This window comes from Leucopleurus acutus (assembly GCF_964270905.1).
Source record: "Leucopleurus acutus genome assembly, chromosome: 7".
NCBI classification, from domain to species: Eukaryota; Metazoa; Chordata; class Mammalia; order Artiodactyla; family Delphinidae; genus Leucopleurus; species Leucopleurus acutus.
The window spans coordinates 12,693,117-12,714,875 of NC_139150.1; the positions used below are offsets into that span (position 1 = coordinate 12,693,117).

At 47.2% G+C, this 21,759-nt stretch overlaps 1 protein-coding gene across 2 annotated transcripts in view; it reads left to right on the forward strand.

Moving 5' to 3' along the window:
- The window catches only part of TTLL11 (tubulin tyrosine ligase like 11), a gene marked incomplete at its 3' end in the record, with an annotated part of 247,285 nt that overhangs the window by 79,132 nt on the left and 146,394 nt on the right, over positions 1-21,759 (forward strand). Inside the window, exon 4 of one of the 2 annotated variants that reach the window (XM_082843642.1) lies at positions 18,339-18,914. The exons of the other annotated variant lie outside the window; for it this stretch is intronic. Within the exon in view, the coding sequence (XP_082699768.1) occupies positions 18,339-18,914 (576 nt within the window). The remainder of the gene's footprint in view (positions 1-18,338; positions 18,915-21,759) is intronic. 2 annotated transcript variants of the gene reach the window in all.

The following is a 21,759-nucleotide window of genomic DNA, read 5'->3' on the forward strand; positions in this document are numbered from 1 at the left end:
CGCTCATTCTACAGGGTTGGCATTCCGATGCCCTTCTCCTTCCATAAAAAATATTTTGTGACATTATCTTTACTATCCTGAAATGAAATACAATCAACCTCCACACATAGCAAACAAACAAACAAACAAATCCACCCTAAATAATTCTCTGGAGGAGAAAATAAAGAAAAGTTCTGTATGTTATATGTTTCAATAAGTAAATACTTTGGTACTGTTACACTAAAAGATGTAATGCAGTGGTTGAATGCTTGCACCTACCTGTAATGAAGAAATTTGGATATAAGAAAAGTAAGATGATTTGATTAAACATTATGGGGTCTCTCTCTCTCTCCCCCCCCCCTCTCTCTCTCTCTCTCTCTATATATATATATATATATATATAAATATATATATAAATGTGTATATACACATATATATATTTCTTTATTTTTGACATTTCAAGATATTTTTCATATGGAATCACTGCATGTTGTATGGGTGACTCAGGTACCATAAACCACCATGTCATCAGTCATATGACGCTTCTGAAATATTGAACAACTCTTGACAAAATTCCAGGAAAAAAAGGGCAAAGTATAATTTTCCCTCCGTTTACATGATTGTTGCATCCCTGGAAAATTCTGATGTTCCATTTAAATCATGTGGAAAATTCTTTTTGTTTGCATGTGACATAGAGTTGGGTTCTGGGCTATCTTCATGTTCGCTATAAATAGGTCTTTCACTTCACGACCGCCCAGTGCACTGCAGTTGGGCTGCCCCTGCCCACCAAATGCTAGCAATACCCTCCATTCACTGTGATAAGCAAACACTCTCCCAGAAATTCCCCAAACCCTCCCTAGATGGCAGTACCAGCCTCACTGAGAACCATGGATGCATCTGTGTGGAACAGACATATTTTCATCTCTCTTGCTTAACAAACACAAATCCTGTTATATTGCTTGAAGGTGTTTAATAGTTAACACTTTCCAGAATTACGTCTAACATGACAGTTTCCCTGATTCCCACCTTACTTTCAGAATGAGGTTGACCCTCATCTGTTCCCCTGCCTGGGTGGGGAAGCAACCTCAGTCACCGTCTTGGGCCGTCAGAGCAAGCAGGCAGGGAGGGTGTCGGAAGGAGGGAGGAAGGTCTGTGCCCTCTGAGAGCACAGCCCCATCCTTCTGGCAGTCTCGTCGTAACCCTTGTTCATCAGAGAGTGTGTAGAAAGAATGCTGGTAGCCCTAAGCAGACAGACACCTCCATTGTACAGATGAGGAAACTGAGGCCCAGAGAGGGAAAGAGACTTGGCCAAGTCACAGAGTGAGTCAGAGACACTGATTAGGCCTAGAGTTGAAGTTGGTACCAAAGAACCATAGGGATTGGAAAGGACCTGAGAGAGCATCCAGGCCACACCCCTCAGGGTGAATCCCCTCCGCACCTGGACACGTGATCATCTTCAGAAATGGGCAATTTAATATTTTTCTAGGAGGTTCATTCCACCTTGAGACTGCTCTAAATTTTAAAATATTCCTGAGCGGAGACCTTTCTACGTGTATCTCATCCTTCCTTCCCTGCCCCTGCTGGATGCAGTTTGCCTCTCTTGGTCCCGTGGAACATGTGTGTTCCCTGTAGACCCTGGGACAGCCTTTCCAAAATTTCAAAATTGTATCCATGTCTCCTGAGCTCTCAGTCTGTGGCATTGAACTTGGCACTGAGATTATTGTGATAAACACACCTGACATAGTTCTTGTACTTGCATAGCTTTTAGTGTGGTAGGAAGGCAAATACTACACAAGTAGTGACACACGGGGTGAGGCTAAATGATCCCGTTTCTTTTTCCAAAGTGATCTAGTGGAAAAGCTTGGGTTCTGAAGCTGGCCACGCTTGCAGTGATACCATCCATAGCGACACCTGTGGCCTTAAATTATTTGTACAGCCTCTACAAAATTCAGACAGTGACTGCCCCGTAGGGCTGTTGGCTGATGAACACAGAGGATTAAATAAGGACGCAGCACAGCACCTGGCACCGGATGCTCAAGACATGATCATTTCTTTCTCTTGTTCTTTTCCTTCCCAGCGTGTGATGTGTTTGAAGCAGCTTCTAGATATTTAGACAGGGCTTAAAGCTCGGAATAAAATAATTTATCAGAGTAAAGACACTCAGACTTATCTCTGCTGCACTTGACCTTTGTTAGGTAACCATGGGATGCTTTCAAAATGATACGGGCAAAACACTAACAAAGAGATCATGCCTATTTGGATTCAAGTTGAAGGCAAAAAAGTAAATGGTCTCGGATTAACTGTTGTATGTTTAATGTTATAATATATATATTGACTCATATCACCGTTGACTAATGTCACCATATCACCGTATCTTATACATTGAAATTACAGTCAGTCCACATTATTAATCTGAGTATATGTGAGCTGCTTCAGTGCGTTATTATTTTTAAAGTGTTCCCTGGCCATGCACATCTGGGAAAGGCTGGACTAGAGAGGTTTATTCTGATCTTCATTTGGTGGATGAAGATATTTATGCTGTAGTGTTACAAACCCTACTATTTCTTAAGCATATCTCTATGGACTGTTTAGTTTGTGGGATTGTATCCTGAGATCCTGAAATGCTGTTCTGTCGAGGTTGTAGCATAGCTATCATGACTTTATGGGTCATAGGTGAGGCATCCCCTGGAGAGGCTGGTCTTTCCAACATCAACATCAGGGGATCTGCTGGCCAAGCCTCTGGGGAATCTGGCTGTGCTCCTAGGTCATGGGAAAACACTGTCTTCTGCCATCTGAGGGCACGTGGAAGAGCCCTGTCGTGCTGGGATGAGAGTGTCTGTAAACAGAATGAGCTAGTAGCTCATCTCTGTGTTTATTTCCCTTCTGCCCTCTCTGAGTCATTAATAAAGTCTTTTAGAGCCTGGGCGCATCTGGGCTTCAGGGAACTGAGTAGAGTTGGAGCCCATGCTTGGTTCAGAGCATTAAGGGGAATCAAACTCCCCTCCTGTCCTAAGTCTGTTGTGGTGGGGACAGTGCCTCGTGAGATAACCCCAAAGGGAAGGTGGATTTGGGGGGAACAGTCGGGCAGCCTGTTTGCACACAGAGAGACGGCCTTCACCACCCCTCTCTGGTTTATTGAGGAAGCAGGGAAGTTTCCTTACAGGTGACCACCGAGGTCAGGAAGGGGACAGTAGGCCAGCATTGCCTGTGAGCCATCCACGAGCTTAGCCAAAAGTCCTGTTGTCCAGTGGCCAGCTGCTACCATTGAAATAAAGCTGGGAGGGAAACATACTGTTTATTTAAGGAAAAGTGGCTTACAGAGCTGGCCTTCAGGGCACAGTGGGAGTTCCTTTGTAAAACTCAGCCCAGCTGCCTTCCAACCATCAGGCTCACTTAGAATGCCACAGAGCTGCATGGTGATCAAAGCCATGTAAAAGTAATTCCTTACATGTCAACACCTTCCTGCTTCTCCTTGAAATTTAAACCAGCAGTTGAAATCCTGGGGCTTGCAGGAGATCTCGTTCTCACTCTCCTGGTGTAAATGATCAGGGCTTCCTGGATAGACACTTGGCTGCCAGGCCCCATTCTCAGAGGAGACTAGTTTCTTGGTTTGTCGGTTTCCACCCAGTGCCCTTGTGGCAGAGATCAGAACTGTCACCCCGCAGCGTCACCAACGCAGTGCTGTCCATGCCCGCCTGGCCAGCTTGAGCCGGCGGACCCGGCGACATTCCATGCCATTGGGACTTAGGGCAGCGAGTGCCCAGGTTCATGCCCCTGGTCCCCGGAGTCACCTCAGACTTCCCTGCCTCCTCCTATCTTGCTGTTGACCCTTCCTGCCTTCCTGGCATTTTGACTCATCACTTCCAGCTGTGTGATTCACAGGTCACCTGACTTCTCTGAACCTCTTATTTGTAACTGTATTAAAAACAATAGCATGCACATACACAAAAGATACTGAAGAATAAAGCAAAAACTAAAAATATTTAGGGCGAAATGGGTGAAGGTGGTCAAAAGGTACAAGCTTCCACTTATAAAATAAATAAGTCTCGGGGATATAAGGTACAGTATGGTGACTGCGGTTAATAATACTGTATTGTATATTTAGAAGTTGCTGAGAGAGTTGATCTTAAAAGTTCTCATCCCAAGGGGAAAAAAAAATCAACTATGTAAGGTGGAAGATGCTAGCTAGACTTATTGCAGTGATCATCTTGCAATATATACAAATATCAAATCATTATGTTGTACACCTGAAGCTAGTATAATGTTATATGTGATTATATTTTAATTTTTGAAAAGCTTATAAGTATATAACTTATGTTTAACTAAGAAGTGATAGCTAATAAACTGAAAACCTGGTAGTCCCTACCCCCCAAAAAAGATAATAAGAGTGAACACTTATGTAGCACTTAATATATGCCCAGCACCATATTTTAAGAGACCTTTACATACATGAAGTCAGGGGTCCCTAACCCCCAGGCCAAGGACCGTTACTGGTCTGTGGTCTGTTAGGAACTGGGCCACACAGCAGGAGGTGAGTGGCGGGCAGGCGAGCAAGCGAAGCTTCATCAGTATTAACAGCCGCTCCCCATCACTCACATTACTGCCTGAGCTCCCCCTCCTGTCAGATCAGCGGCAGCACTAGATTCGCATAGGAGCGCGAACCCTACTGTGAACTGCACGTGCGAGGGAAGAGCTGAGGTGGTGATGCTCACACTGGGGAGTGGCTGCAAATACAGATTATCATTAGCAGAGAGGTTTGACTGCACAGAGACCATAATAAATCAACTGCTTGAAGACTCATATTAACACCCTATCAGGGCTTCCCTGGTGGCGCAGTGGTTGAGAGTCTGCCTGCCAATGCAGGGGACACGGGTTTGTGTCCTGGTCCGGGAAGATCCCATATGCCATGGAGTGGCTTGGCCCGTGAGCCATGGCCGCTGAGCCTGCACGTCTGGAGCCTGTGCTCCGCAACGGGAGAGGCCACAACAGTGAGAGGCCCGCGTACCTACCGCAAAAAACAAAAAACAAAAAAACAAAAAAACCCTATCAGTTTAAAGATGATACAAATAGATGGAGAGATATACCATGTTCTTGGATTGGAAGAATCAACATTGTGAAAATGACTCTACTACCCAAAGCAATCTACAGACTCAATGCAATCCCTATCAAAATACCACTGGCATTTTTCACAGAACTAGAACAAAAAATTTCACAATTTGTATGGAAACACGAAAGACCCTGAATAGCCAAAGCAATCTTGAGGAAGAAAAACGGAGCTGGAGGAATCAGGCTCCCTGACTTCAGACTATACTACAAAGCTACAGTCATCAAGAAAGTATGGTACTGGCACAGAAACAGAAATGTAGATCAATGGAACAGGATAGAAGCCCGGAGATAAACCCATGCACATATGGTAACCTTATTTTTGATAAAGGAGGCAAGAATATACAGTGGAGGAAAGACAGCCTCTTCAATAAGTGGTGCTGGGAAAACTGGGCAGCTACATGTAAAAGAATGAAATTAGAACACTCCGTAACACCATACACAAAAATAAACTCAAAATGGGTTAGAGACCTAAATGTAAGGCCAGACACCGTCAAACTCTTAGAGGAAAACATAGGCAGAACACTCTATGACATAAATCACAGCAAGATCCTTTTTGACCCACCTCCTAGAGAAATGGAAATAAAACCAAAAATAAACAAATGGGACCTAATGAAACTTAAAAACTTTTGCACAGCAAAGGAAACCATAAATAAGACGAAAAGACAACCCTCAGAATGGGAGAAAATATTTGCAAATGAAGCAACTGACAAAGGACTAATCTCCAAAATTTACACGTGGCTCATGCAGCTCAACACTAAAAAAACAAACAACCCAATCCAAAAATGGGCAGAAGACCTAAATAGACATTTCTCCAAAGAAGATATACAGATTGCCAACAGACACATGAAAGAATGCTCAACATCATTAATCATTAGAGAAATGCAAATCAAAACTACAATGAGATATGATCTCACACCAGTCAGAATGGCCATCATCAAAAAATCTAGAAACAATAAATGCTGGAGAGGGTGTGGAGAAAAGGGAACCCTCTTGCACTGCTGGTGGGAATGTGAATTGGTACAGCCACTATGGAGAATTGTATGGAGATTCCTTAAAAAACTACAAATAGAACTACCATATGACCCAGCAATCCCACTCCTGGGCATATACCCTGAGAAAACCATAATTCAAAAAGAGTCATGTACCAAAATGTTCATTGCAGTTCTATTTACGGTAGCCAGGAGATGGAAACAACCTAAGTGTCCATCGTTGGATGAATGGGTAAAGAAGATGTGGCACATATATACAATGGAATATTACTCAGCCATAAAAAGAAACGAAATTGAGTTATTTGCAGTGAGGTGGATACACCTAGAGTCTGTCATACAGAGTGAAGTAAGTCAGAAAGAGAAAGACAAATACCGTATGCTAACACATATATATGGAATCTAAGAAAAGAAAATGTCATGAAGAACCTAGGGGTAAGATGGGAATAAAGACACAGACCTACTAGAGAATGGACTTGAGGATATGGGGAGGGGGAAGGGTAAGCTGTGACAAAGTGAGAGAATGGCGTGGACATATATACACTACCAAGCGTAAAATAGAGAGCTAGTGGGAAGCAGCCGCATAGCACAGGGAGATCAGCTTGGTGCTTTGTGACCATCTAGAGGGGTGGGATAGGGAGGGTGGGAAGGAGATGCAAGAGGGAGGAGACATGGGAACATATGTATATGTATAACTGATTCACTTTGTTATAAAGCAGAAACTAACACACCATTGTAAAGCAATTGTACTCCAATAAAGATGTAAAAAAAAAAAAAAACCCTATCAGTTAGTGGCAAGTGAAAACAAGCTCAGGGCTCCCACTGATTCTGCATTATGGTGAGTTGTATAATTATTTCATTATGCATTACAATGTAATAAAATAGAAATAAAGTGCACAATAAATGCAATGTGCTTGAATCATCCCGAAAGCACCTCCCCGAACCCTGGTCCGTGGAAAAATTGTCTTCCACGAAAACGGTCCCTATTACCAAAAAGGTTGGGAACTGCTGCATGAACTCATTCAGTCCTCAAGATATCCCCTGTGAGGTAGATATATTATCCCCATCATATCCATGAGGAAACTGAGGCAGAGAACTTAGGTGCTTTGCCCAAGAACACAGAGTAAAAACATCTTTTAAAATAAAAAAAAAATAGGAAAGAAAAATCAATATCAGGAGATTTCTCAGAGCATAGCTGTGGGGATTAAGTAAAGTAATGAATGTAAGGCATATAGTAGGTGCACATTAATGGTAGTTATTCCATATTATTATTAGTTACATTTTAAAATGTTAAGTGGTGAGCTTTCCTCTTAGAACTGGTACGTGAACCCTGAGAGATGATATGGTTTAGCAGAAAAAGTATAGCCTTTGGGGTTTTGAACCCACACCTGGGTTCAGATTCTGGCCCCCTACGGTACAACCTGTCTGGCCTTGGGGAAGTAACTTACCCTTTAAGTCCCAGTTTCCTCACCTGTGATAGGGTGGCGATAACAGTATTAGGTTGGACCATATGAAATTGCTCATATCCCTATGGCTGTTTTTGACCTATAAAAATAGCAATTTCGTCTGACTCACCCTTTAATGCCTACCTCATAGGGTTGCTTGTAAGGATTGAAAAGCGTACATGGGACCAGCCAGCACAGAGCCTGGATTGCAGTGCTTCAGGTGACTAGGAAGCTCTTCCAGTATTAATAGTTGAGGAACACGAGAGGAGCTGAGGTCGGTACAATGTGTAAAGAAGGAGAAATGTCAGAATTGGGGGACTGGGTGCGGGTGGGTGATGTGGGGGAAGGTAGAAACTAGGGTGACTCCCAGATTTCTGGCCTGGGGACATGGTACTATTTACTGATACAGGGAGCGCAGGAGGAGTAGATGTGAGGAGAGAGACAATGGATTAGTACTGGCCACGTGGAATTTGTGGTGCCTCTGTAGATGTCTAATTACATGGGACTGGAGCCCAAGAGAGAAGTGTGTGCCAGAGACGGAAAACAGGGAGTCAGCCACATCCAGGGCGTATGGAACTGAGGTCCCCAGGCTCAGATGAAATCACCCAGGATTAGCATTTGAAGTCATGTTTCCTGTGATCCCGGACCAAACACAACAACAATTGAACAAAGTGAGACGGTGAGTCGGGTTCCAACCAGCGTTTGCTGAGTCTCACACCCTCCGGGTTCCCTGCTAGGTGGGGACAGGACCGGGCAGGGAAATCTAGACATGCGGACGTCACCTTCCCTGTCCTTGAGGAGTCAGCAGTTAACTCAGCTTCTTTTTTATAGGGTCTTGGAGGGTGGGGGGAAACCTCTGGTTACGAAGTAGAAAAGTGAAAATGCTATGACCCATCCTGTAGGACTGGGTCTCATGGATACATCCTGACACGCCTAGCCCGACCCTTCGCGCTCATCAACACTGCAAACAGCGATGCTGTGTTAGCCTAAAGAACATCTAGGGGGGTGGGGGAGGACACCTGGTCTGAGTGTTGCAACGTATGACATTGATCTTCTTGTCTTTTTTTAAAGTTCAATGTAAAGTGTGGCAAGAATGCAAGGGACAGACATAAGGACTGTGGTGTTGGGAAGCAGGATGAAGCTAGGGCTGGTGGTCTGAGGCGCTTTTGCTTATAACGTGGTCGTATGTATTTGGAGGTGTGTGCATTTAGCCCGTTCATTCGCAGGAAGCCCTCAGTATTGGAGAAATGTGTTTAGCTGGAAGGAGGCTTACTCAGCAGTCGAGTGTTGTGCGTTCCGGGTGGGATCAGCTGGGACGCCCTCTGGAATCTCGGTAGGAAGCTGTGGGGAAGAGAGGAAGGGGGTGGGGGTGTGAAGCTGGTGATGCCAGGGACTCTGCTGGGGTGACCCACACAGGAGCACAGAAATGTGAGGCTGTCATCCAAGGGGACCAGCCGACAGCTGAGGGCCAGAGACAGGCCCGGTCACCAAGGGCAGCGCTGTGGCCAGTGCAGGCAGGCGTTCGGACTCCAGCCAAGCAGGTCGGGATGAGCCTCAGTAGGGAATCCGGAGGATGCTCAGGGAACCGAGGCAGAATAATAAAAATGAAGTAAAATGAAATAATAAAGACTGATGCTGTGTTAAGTACAAATGGAAGACATTATTTAATCCTCACGGTACCCATAGGAAGCAGGCCCTGTTCTTCCAGTTTTACAGATAAGGACACTGAATGCAGACAGGTTAAGTAGCTTGGCCAGGGTCGTCCAGCTAGGCCGTGTCTAGGAGACTGGAATCCCTTGCCCCGGTTCTGCTGCCCCCCACAGACACTCAAGCACAGGGAACTGGTGGAGGTGAAGGGCAGCTGCAGCCTGGGGGCCCCCGTGTGCTCGGGGATCCCCAAGGCCCGTAGGCTGCAGCTGCAGGCTCGTCCTCAGCCGGCCTGGTCGGAGCCCACGTGTTCGGGGGTGAGAGGGAGTTGGGGAGTGGGTGGGGGAGGCCAGGCAGTGAGCTGGCTGTCCTCGTGTTCCCACTCTCCTCACTCAGCTCCAGCAATAAGGGGTCGGTGTTGAGGGCAGACCTGAGAGGAACATGGGCAGTTTCATGAAATGACGGGCTCCTTCCTGTGAAGCAGGGTTTATAGTCCCAGGTGTGTTCTATCCAGAGTGGCTTTCTGATTGCTCCCTAATGATGGATAGATTATGGCCCACATAAAGTTGCTGTTCACTAAAAGCGGGATCCATTCATTACTTTACGTTGACAACAGGCTGGGTTTGGGGCAAAGCTGGTGGAGAGGCTCCTCTCTCATCATCAGAAGCACCGGCCTCCCTAGCAGCCCAGTGATGCCGTGTCTGCCTTCCAGGTAAATCGGAGACCACCTTCAAAAGAAAGGACAGGTGAGCCCAGGGCTGCTGCTTCGGTTCTGCCTTCTAGCTGGGTGACTGCAGGCTTCTGACTTTACACTCTGGGCCTCAGTTTCCTCATTTGCCCCAGAATGGAGATTCAAGGATTAAGTAAGGTGATTCCTCTGGAAAGCAGTGAAATTTATTATAACACCAAACAAATGTGATGTTACTTCGAGAGAGGGCTTACTCCCAAGGACTCTTCGAAAGACCTCTTCAGATGCCGAATCCCGAATCCATTAGTGTAGAAAGAACTTTGGGTTGGAAATCTAGAGATTTTATGTTTTAGGCCTGCCTCTGCCAGTAGCAGTGTGGCCCTGGGCAAGTCTCCAGTTTGTTTGTGAAGTGTGTGTGTGTGTGTGTGTGTGTGTGTGTGTGTGTGTGTGTGATGGTTCCTGGCGTGCAGGCTGGGTGTGAAGGCACAAGGCAGCTCTGGGGCTGTAGAGAAGCCCTCTTCTAACCCTGGGGGCCCCAGCAAAGGCGAGTTGAGCCCTGTCATCTGGCCTGTCACTTTGCTTTCCCACGACTCTCTCTTTCCTCATTCTACCTATTAAACAGAAGTTCAACTGCTTGGAGTTTTCCCAAAGAACATGGTTGTTATGGAAAGATCTCAGACTTTAGACTCTGACCAACTTGGTTTCAAATGATAACTTTATGCTTGTTAGCTGTGTGACGTCGGCCCTGGGACTCCACCTCTCTGAGCCTCTATTTCCTTGCAGGGTTGTTGTGAAGATTCGGTAGCTCATGGCTGTAAAGCACAGAACACAGAACATGGATTCTACAAATGGTCGTTTTTCCCTTTCCTCTTTCTCATTAATTTTGTTTCTACAGGAGAGGTTCGTTTATCTGGCAATCATTAGTTAGGTATGTACTAACTAATGTCCCTGGGGTTCATAAATGCCATAGTAATCAAGCTTCCTAATAATTTCATTTCAGAAAATGTTTATTGAGCACCCGCTTTTCTGGGAATAGTGAGTAAAATAAGGCTTGGTCTTTATCGTCAAGGAGCTCGTAGTCAAATGGGAGAGAGATAATAACAATGAATAATAATAATAGCCCCACCATATGTTAGCCCTGGCAAGTCACATTCTTTAACTCGTGTAATCCTCACAACAACCCCACGGCAGAGGCACTGCTCTTCCTCCCATTTTCCAGCTGAGCAAACCGAGGCACAGAGAGGTCAGAAAACTGTCGAGGGTTCCACAGCTAGTAAAGGGCAGCAGCGCTGGGCTTCGGAGTCTTAGCTCCCACAATATACTTAAAGATGCAACTATAATACACCATAGCTGTAGACCTAAAGACACACACGCAGTCACATTACAGTGTGATGGGGATGTTTGCCATGGACGGGTTAAGATGTCACAGCCACGGGAGCACGGAGGACAGACTCGAGGGGCCATTCTGGAGGGTTATGGGCTAGGAAAGGGTTCTCAGTGGGAATCTTTGAGCTGGGCCTTTGGGGCTGAGTCGTGCAGAGGGGTGGGCGGGAGGGGCAGGAAATGAGGCTGCTGAGATGCACCTGAGCTGGGGCCGGCCGAGGAAGGAGGGCCTTTTAAGCCACACTGCCGAGGAGTTGCACGTGAGCAATCAGCTGTACTTCCTTGGGCATCATTAACGTTATTTCTTTTAAACTGTTCAAGTAAATCCAGGACACTCATCAGTGATGAAACAAACAGGCTTTTTTGGTGGTGGTTGTTTGTTTTTTTTTACCATTTAGGTTTTCTTAATTGGACCTCTTGGAAAGCCAGGGAGTGGGGGAGTGTTTGACAGGTGCAGTGATAGTTACTCCCATGGGGCCCATAGCTCCCCTGCTAACCACTGGCCTGAGGGTTTTCTTTGGATACTCTTCCTTCAGTGCACCATATGCACGTCTGAGTTTAATCTCGGCGTCTCAGGCCTGCCAGACAGCGGTGGTTATTTTTGCTAACACGGGGAGTGTCGCCGTTATCAACATTAACCATCTATATGAGTGATTGGACCACACAGTCCTGTTCCGATGAACAGTGAGCGGCTTGAGGGAGGAGGTGACGTAAAATCCTAAACTGGCTTTGTGGCTACAGGTGCTCAATTAGTAGTCAATGGGGTGAGCTGCTCATCTCCCCCCTCCCCCCAACCCCAGACCCGCTCCTCTTCCTGTGTCCCCTAAATCTGTAAATGGTACCATCCCCCCCACCCTGCTGACAACCCTCTCTTTCCCCTTCACCTCCATCCAGCCACCAGCTGCCCCCGAATCCACCTCTACCATTTCTGCATCCCAGCCCTGGCGCCACTGCCCAGCTCAGGCCCTCGGGCCTTGGATGGCCCTGTATCTTCCTGCAACTAGTCTCCTCCCTGCCAAACCATCCTCCTCACGGACGCCAGAGTGATGTGGGTGCCGTGTCGCCCAGTGGTTGAAAATCCACTAGTTGCCTACAGATCAAGTACAAACACAGGTGTCTGGGAATCTTTTCTGCCCGTTCCCGCCTTGCATTCGTTCCCAGGTTCATCTCCCCTCTCCGTACTTTCCCTGTGTAACCTGGTCCCTCACAGGGGCTTCCTCCATCATCCGGGGGCCTGACCACACCAGACCTCTCTCCTTCCTCCTACCCCCCCTGCCGGCGTCCATTCAGGCTCGTCCTCTCTGCCCACCATGTCTACCCACTCCAGTCCAGCCAGAGGGATGTTTCTCCGGAACACATCAAATTGTGTAATTAAGTTCTCAGAACCCTTCAGGGGCTCACCATCACTTCGAGACATTGTCCAGACTCCCCTAAAATGATATTCAAGACCCTTCCTATCAGGCCCTGCCTCCTCCCCAAGCTTGATCTTCTTCCATTGCCCTACTTCACACACATCCCGCCTTCATTCTAGACATGGGCTCAGGAAACTGAGTGCCTGCATTCAAAACCTGGTTCCACATCCTTTAGGCTGTGTGACCTTTGGCAAGTTACTTAACCTCTCTGGGCCTCTGTTTCCTTATCTGTAAAATAGAGTTGTAGAGGGTTAAATGAGATAATACTTCGAACGGCACCTGCCCCATAGGAAGTCCCCGTTCGTGTGTACTAATGTTGTTGTTTTTGCTGTGGTGATCTGGCCCCTGTAAGTCTCCCGAGTGGGATTTCCAGGGCGCTTCCCACTCCACTCGCTGGCTGTTCTCCAGCCATCAGAACGTATGTGGCTCTCTCCTGCCTTCGCAAAACCGCACCGCGGCAGCACTTTACCTGTTCTTCCTTCCCGCCTCACCTGTCCATCTCCCACCCTGCCCCTTCCTGCCTGGCCCTCGGAAACCTGACTGTAGAGCGCCTCCTCCTCGCCTGCCTCAGAGATCGCCTGGCACCCTGGGAGTAGGAATTTGCCTGCACCAGGTGCGAGGCTGCCTTGGCTGAGGCTGGAAGGGGCTGCCCCCTGCCCCCTGCCCAGCATGTACTTTGTGGCATCTGCTTGTCCACCAGAGGCTTGTTTCTGCCGAGATCTGCTCCCTGTGCCCGTGACACCAAGGGTCTCAGTTGCTAAGATTGGATGCACATCCACCTGTGTGACAGAGGACTGCTCTAACTGGCTTTGACTTCCCTGGTATTGCAGACATGGTATTTCTTCAGCAGTTGTCCTCTTACCCGCCCCTCGCTGCTAATAATGTCTTGTGGCTTGGTATTCGGTGGCTGAATTTCTCTCCTGAAATATTTTAGCTTGCTTCTCCCAGATGCCCAGCTGACTTCCTCAAGTGCCTCATGCATCTCCTATGCAGAGCTCCTATTCGTGTACAGCATCCCAACGCGCTGATCCCAGCAGCCCAGTATCAGCCCTCTGCTGACCAGTGTCACTTGCGTGTTTGTAACACAGCCATCCACTGTGGTGATGTCAAGATAAATCATTGTTCAGAACCTGTTCGCTGGCAGAAGCCAGGGACCTCAGTGTGACCCCCTTTATTGTATAGGTGGGAAAACTTTTTTTTCTCTTTTGAAAAAACAAAGCCCAGGAGGTTAGGTGACTTTCTCACAGTCGCACGGTCAGAAATTACCTGACTAAATTGGGACTAGAATCCAGATTTTCTGGTTTTCACTTCAGTATTCTTTCGAACTCACCAAAAGCTATTTCTTTTCTTTTTTAATTAAATTTTTAAAAAACTTACAGTGGTAAAATATGCATAACGTAAAATTTACCATCTTTACCATTTTTAAGTGTACAGTTCAGTAGTATTAAGTGTATTCATTTTGTTGTACAACCATAGCCATCATCCGTCTCCGGAACTTCTTCCATCTTCCCAGACTGAAGCTCTACCCATCACACACTCACTCCCCATTCCTCCCTACTCCCAGTCTTTGGTAACCACCATTCCACTTTCTGTCTCTAGGAAGTTGACTACTGTGGGTACCTCATACAAGTGGAACCATATAGTATCTGTCCTTCTGTGTGATGGCTTCTTTCACTTAGCGTAATGTCTTCAAGTTTCATGGTAGCGTATGTCAGAATTTCCTTCCTGTTTATAGCTGAATAATACTCAATTGTATGTATGTACCACATTTTGTTTATCCATTCATCTGTCAGTTGACATTTGGGTTTCTCCCACCTTTTGGCTGTTGTCAGTAATGCTGCAATGAACATGGGCGTTCAAATATTTGCTCGCCAAAAGCTATTCCTTATGAAAATATAATTAGAGATACTTGCTGCTACCTACTGTTGCCACTTGTATTTTTTTTTCCTAATGGTAAGTTTGGAAAATACTAAAAAAAACACACAGTGAAGAATATAAAAGTTGCTAATTTTATGTGGTATATACTTACAGGATTTTATACTCATGTTGCCCATGATTATAAAAGTTTTATACAGACTGAGAGAGAATTTTAACAGGTAGCCCAATCTGTGTATTAGGGAGAACGCTTGAAATATATTTAAGGGACAGACAGCATAAGAACTGAGTGTGGCCTTGGCCAACCGTGGCATTTTGGAGATGAGTTTATTCAAAGTATGAGCTTACCTTAACAGTAATACAGAGGGAACTTTTTGTGGTGGTGCTTCCTTAAGACTATTTTAACATCTTCTTTAAAAAAAATTTTTGTTGGAGTATAGCTGATTTACAATGTTGTGTTAGTTTCAGGTGTACAGCAAAGTGAATCAGTTACATCTATCTATCTATCTATCTATCTATCTATCTATATCTCAACTCTATTTTTAGGTTCTTTCCCCATATAGTTCATTACAGAGTATTGAGTAGAGTTCCCTTTGCTACACAGTAGATCCTTATTAGTTATCTGTTTTATATATAGTAGTGTGTATACGTCAATCCCAATCTCCCAGTTTATCCCTCCCCACCCCCTTACCCCCTGGTAACCATAAGTTTGTTTTCTACATCTGTAACTCTATTTCTATTTTGTAGATAAGTTCATTTGTAGCTTTTTTTTTTTAGATTCCACGTATAAGTCAGACAGAGAAAGACAAAGATCATATTTTAACATCTTAATAGAGTATCTTACTGCTAAGAAGAGTCGAATTTTGAATGGGGGTCTTTCCCAGTCACATTTCTTAAATATCCACTAGAGGGCAGTAAAAGACATAAAAATTTTCAACAGGGCCGATGAGTGCCTGGCAATCAGGTCACTGCATCCTCTTTGCCTCTCTCTCAGCTATCCGTGCATACAGTTACAAGATGATGAATTTCACATCCAAGCGTATGTTTGGGTGAAACTGGCGGTACCATCAGCTGTAACCCAATTGCAAGTCTTCCTCACATTCAGGCTAACATTAAGGCGTAAAACTTCATTCAATGTGTTGGGCCCAGATTGTATTTTTATTTAATTCACACTAGTCCAGCGATTCTCAAACGGAGTGAACGTCAGAATTACCTGTCATGCTTTTTCCCAAATACACATGCCCAGGTCTCATCCCAGATCTAGAAAATCCGAATTTCTGGGGCTGGGGCCTAGTTATATAGACTGTCTTTAGATTCCGGCCCATGAGGAGGGGTCACCCTTGAGTAAAACCTCAGAGGAAAGTGAATGTGAATTCTGGAATTTTGTTTTTTCTCTTTTGAAAATAGAAGTTGCCGAAGGGTCTGGTGGCTTTGGGAACCACATGCAGAACAGCTGTGAAGTTTTCCCATAAATGGTGCCTGTAGTAGACCAAGCCAGGAACCCAGACAGAGGATCTGGAGTTGGGGCAGGCCTGGCCAACTCAGGATCTACAGTTACAGTTCCAAGAAGGCCATGCTCCGGGACCAAACTGTGCAGAGTGAGGCCAGAGCTCAGATACTGTCTGCTATATTAAGAGAATCTTTCCTCTAGTATTCAGGGAAAAGGAACCTTTCATTTTACCTCAGCAGAGGTAAAGATGGCACAGAGGACCTGCCGTGAGGTCAAAAAGACTCCAGTTCTCATGCTAACCTTCCCACTAGCCAGTTAGGGAGCCCAAGGCAAGTTATGTCACCTCTCTGAGCCTCAGCTTCCCTGTTTGAATTATTAAGGATTAGATACCATTGATCTCTGAGGATCCTTCCAGTTCTAAAAATTCAGTGATTCTGTGAGTGTTAATAACCTTGATTTGTATGGCTCTCCTCTGGCGAAGAGCAGAAAAAAATATTCAGTAATGCAACGAATGACAGAGACTATTGACCATGTAGTTTAATTTATTTAAGGCATATGCATTGAATTCAAAGGAGAAAATATTGCAGCCAATAACATATTGAACTGTTAGTATCTTCAGCATAGCAAAAGCTTTCCGGAGGGAAAAATTACCCATTAGTACAAACCTGACGTTTTTTACTTCCTGTTCCATAACTGCCATTTCTCCAGTACGTTTATGTTTACTGTAAAGGGCCAAACGTATGACTGCTTCGGGTGAATATTAAATAACTACATAAGCATCAAGGTCACTGGCGCAAAGAAGGCTCCGTGGAGGGCCCTGGGAGGCTGGCATTGATCTCCTGTGAAGTTCCATTCTCGAATCCTGCTGACAAGGGGAAACAGTTGGTGTGGACCATTATTAAAGCTTTAAGTGTTTCTCCATTGTTAAAGATCTTTTACAAGCCCGGAGTAACTGATAGTGCCCAAGGAATTGGCAAAGGCTTCACTTAGAAATATAGGCTGGCCAGAGAGATAAGGAAAACCCAGAACACAGTTGTCCTGGGTTGGGCTTACGCAGCAAAGGTGCGTATCCGGTCGAGTCCAGCTCTGGGGCAAGCCGGCACCGCTCTGAGTTAGGGTTCAGAAAGGAAGGAAAGCTCGTTCAGGGGCTCTTTCATACCAGAAGCTGCAGAGAGAGCCGCTCCCTCTTTCGAATTCACCTTTAAATTTCCTCCAGCTCGTCCCCCAGGATAAGCGTCCGGGGCAACCGGGTGTGTGTTGAGTGATGCAGACCCGCAGATCCAGATTTAACTGCACTGGTCGAGTGCCCAGGGTAATTCTGTGGGTGTCCTGCTGCCCTGGAGCTAGGAGGAGAGCAACTCTGAGGATGACAGAATCCGGTTTCAAAAGGTCTCAACAGATTAAAGGATTGGCTGAGTCATGATGAAGTTAATGAGAGATATAGATGGTAAACTAACAGCTCCGGTGCCGCCCTTCTGTGTAGTGTTGTGTTCCACCCTGTGCACATTTCAGTCGATTTCCTCTTTACGATGACCCAGGGAGGAAAGATTTTTATATCCGCATTTTTAAAACGAGGAAACTGAGACATGGAAGTACAGAGGAGGGCGCAAGCACTTCAGAGCCCTCGATCTAGATTCCAATCCCAGTTCTGCCCCTCAGTCTACCGGCAAGTTACTTCATCTTTAAAAAATAGCACTAGGCAGGCTTTATGGCCGCCTTTCATGTGTCAGGTTCTGTGGGCTTCGCCCTTTGCATTTATCGTCTCATTTAAGCCTCAGAACAATCTTTCTCCTATTTTACAGATGAGGGAGGCACAGATAAGTAACTTGCCCAAGGTCACACAGTAAGTAGCAGGGCCAGGATATGAGCCCAGGCAGTCTGACTCCCAGGCCTGTGCTCTTCACAAGTACGGTACCGTCTCGGTTTCCTGTACCATGAAAAGGGAACAGCCGTATGTTCTGTGAGGGTTAGAGGAAATAACTTATGTAAAGTGCCTCATGCAGTCGCCACACGTGGTCGGCATCATAGATAGTGCTAGGCTATCATCATCACCATCACTATACCGTCATCGGTTAGATGACTCGCTCAGGGTTAGAGCTAATAACCGGCAAAGACCTGGCATTCAAACCCAGGTCCTGTGACTGAAAATCCGCTGGACTGTGGGGGACAAGATCTGGGGCAGTTTTGAGGTCACTGTCTCAGTGCCTAGTACAGTTTTTACCTCCCTGGTAGGTGCTGAGTGAGTCCTCACATAGGTGGGGCCTGTTTTTTTCACTCATTCACCGAACGTTTGGCGAGGTCCTGCTGTGTCTCGAGGGACCAGGGAGGACTAGAATACAGTGCTAACCATCCTTTTTCTCCCCCCAGGTTCGAATGGTGAAAGATGGGGACCCCTCCTGGAAGCCCACTTTTATTGTGAAACCTGATAGTGGTTGTCAGGGTGACGGAATCTACCTCATTAAAGACCCCAGTGACATCCGCCTGGCAGGGACCCTCCAGAGCAGGCCGGCGGTGGTCCAGGAGTACGTCTGCAAACCTCTCCTTATCGACAAGCTCAAGTTTGATATCCGTCTGTATGTCCTACTGAAGTCCTTAGAGCCCTTAGAGATTTATATAGCCAAAGACGGACTCTCGCGGTTTTGTACAGAGCCCTACCAGGAGCCTCACCCCAGAAACCTGCACCACATCTTTATGCATTTGACCAACTATTCATTGAACATCCATAGCGGTAATTTTGTCCATTCGGACAGTACCAGCACAGGCAGCAAAAGGACTTTCTCTAGCATTCTTTGTAGGTTGTCTTCCAAGGGTGTTGACATCAAGAAGGTCTGGTCTGATATCATCTCCTTGGTGATTAAGACTGTCATTGCCCTGACTCCAGAGCTCAGAGTGTTCTACCAGTCGGACATCCCCGCAGGGAGGCCGGGGCCCACGTGCTTCCAGGTAACCGTCGCCAATTTCCAGCCTGAATTCTTGACCTTGATGGGGCCTTCGGAGGGCTCCCTGGCCCCATGTGGGATGAGGGATGGGGTGGTACGGCCAGAGGGATGGAGGGGTTGTTGCTGCCACGGGCTTTGGTGTGAAACCGGGGTCCAACTTCCTGCTTTCTCTTTGCTGGCTGTGTAATCTGGAGCAAGTTACTTCCATTTTCCTACCTGTAAAACGGAACCAGGAGTACCTCCCTTAAGGGACGCTTGTAAGAGTCAAACGAGATGTATGGAAAACGCAGTGCCTCCCGTTCATTTGTTCATTCTTTCTTCTAGCAGTTTTTACCACCTGCTTAGTAGGGGCCAGGCACTGTTCAAGGCAGTAAGTCAGGTCCCTGCTGGCTGATGCAGAGAGTCTGCTATCGTGGGAGACAAATAAGTTAAAAAGCAATTAGTATAAAGTGTCACAAGTGCTAGAATAGAGTAGGAAGTGTCCCAGGCGCTGTGAGATTGGGGGACCGTCTAACATTTTCTGAGTGGGAATGAGGGTGGCTGGGAAGACTTCCCAGAAGTAGCAGCAGTTAAGAACCTGGAGTAAGAGTTAGATGGAGCAGGTGAGGCTGGATAGGGCTGGGGAGACGAAGCATCCTAGGGGAGAGATGTTTGCAGCCCTAGAGGTGAGTATGGCTGGAGGGTGGGGTTTGAGGCAGAGATATGGAGGGAGATGAGGAAGGTAAGGTGGAAGAGATAGGTAGGAGGTATGTCCTGGAAAGCTACGGGCAGTAGGGGCCACAGGAGGGTGCTAGCCCGGCACCGATGCACTCAGGTTTGTGTGTTGCAAAGAACCAACTGGCCGAAGGGTGGAGAGTGGATTGTGGGGAGACTGGGAGCGGGGTGGAGGGGGGAACTGGGGAGCCGACTGCTTTCCTACGAGCAAGAGAGGATGCTGGCTTGGATTGGGAAGGGCTTGGTGGAGTTGGAGAGAATAGATTTGAGAGCCATTGAAGAGGTAGAATGGCCAGACTTGGTGATTGGCTGGGGCTGGGGGGCAGAGGGGAGATGGTGGCAGGGGGGGCGTGGGGAGAACCCAGACCAACTCCGAGGCTTAGGCGCTTGGGTGGATGGAGAGAAGCCACCGATGGGGGACCAGCTTGTAGTGGCAGTGGGGGCAGGAGTTGGACTTGAACTTGCCTTTGAAGGACCTGCGTGACATCCAGGTGGGGAGGTTGGGTGGACATTGGGCATCTGGGCCTGGAGTTCGGGAGAGAGAGATCTGGGCAGGAGAGAGACTGGGAACATCAGCGTTTGGATGGTCACTGAGCCCTGAGCAGCTACAGGGTGAGAAGAGGCCAGGAAGACCCCCATGAGCACTGCCATTCAAGTAAGGGACAGGCAGGGGGAAGGGGGGCAGCAGAGGAGGCCAAGAAGAAGTGGCTTGAGCCATAGAAGGGATGTCAGGAGAGGAAGCAGCCTAAATGCTTGGAGAAGAAGCACGCGGGGGCCAGCCATGGCAAACGCTGCTGAGATGTCGTGTCAGACCCGAACGGAAAGTGTCCATTGCACTTACTGACCCGTGGGGTGATGGGACAGGGCGATGGTAGAGGACGAAGCCAGTGTGCGGTCGGGGAGGAGATGGGCATGGGGGTGGCGCATTCTTCCAGACCCTTTGGCCACGAAGGTTGCGGCGGGGGACTCGGAGTCCAGGCCCTTGGTAGGCACACAGTTTCCTGCCACCAGATAAATCGGAGTAGGGAACAGACGGTACGAAGGAACACCTCTGGGACCCTCTCCATCCAATCTTTAAAGTTATTTTGTAGCAGTTAGTGTACAAGAAGGAATACATGGAACACGTATGTAAGCCACAAAGCAAAACCACCAATCATCGCCCCAGCCCACCTCCCAACCCAAGAGCCCCAATTACTGTGCTTCTCCCCCATCCCACTTCTCAGCCCGAGGTAATCCTGGTCCTGAATTTCAGGTTTATCATTTCCTTGCTTCAAAAAATCCTTTTATTATACGTGAATGTGTCCCTAGGCAGTATATTATGTTGCTTTCCTTGTTTTTGAGCTTTATAAAAATACTACGGTCAAGTCCATAGTCTTCTGCAACCTTCTCTCCCGCTCTGTGTTGAGGTGGGTCGTTGGTGCTCTTTCATCTGCACTGCTGGGTCTTCCATTGTAAGTACGCGCACTGCGTTCATCAGTCCTTCCGTCAATGAACACTTGAGTTGTTTCTGGTCCTTTACCTAAGACTGCGGCAGGAGAGAAACGGGTAGCGTGGAAGGGAGGGGAGGCAGTGGGGCAGTGTCTCTGATGGGTGGGGTGTCCCTTCAGCAGGAGAAGAGGAGGCTGGTCCCAAGGTGCGGCCCCAGATCCAGAGAGGTGACCCGGGCGGCTGGACACCCGTCAGCGGGATTTTCAGGCAGGCTGGCAGAAGCCTTTGCAGGGGGAATTCAGGCAGTGATCAGTTCCAGGAAGGGCTAATTGTCACCCAGAGGTCTGTCCTTAGGCACCTGGCTCCAGGTTCTTGTTCCCAGGCAGGGTGTCTAGCTCAGCCATCAGGTAGGTGGCTTAAGGCCTTAGAAAGGGGAAGTGGGCAGAGCTCAGAGGCAGGACCAGAGAAAACAAGTCCTGGCTTGAGCCATCAGAAGGTTAGGGCGAAGGAGAGAGTTGCAACTTGGAGGCATCCAGGGGTCATCCCGGGGGACTGTGTGGTCACATCTGTTCGACAGTGACAGCTATTCCAGGAGTATCATGTGGGCTGGCATGCGTGGCCAAGCCACAGAGCCCTGGCACAGCGAGGGTGCAGGGTGGAGGGCCAGGGCGGTGGTTTTGCTGCTTGTCTTGCTGTGGACAGGCGGC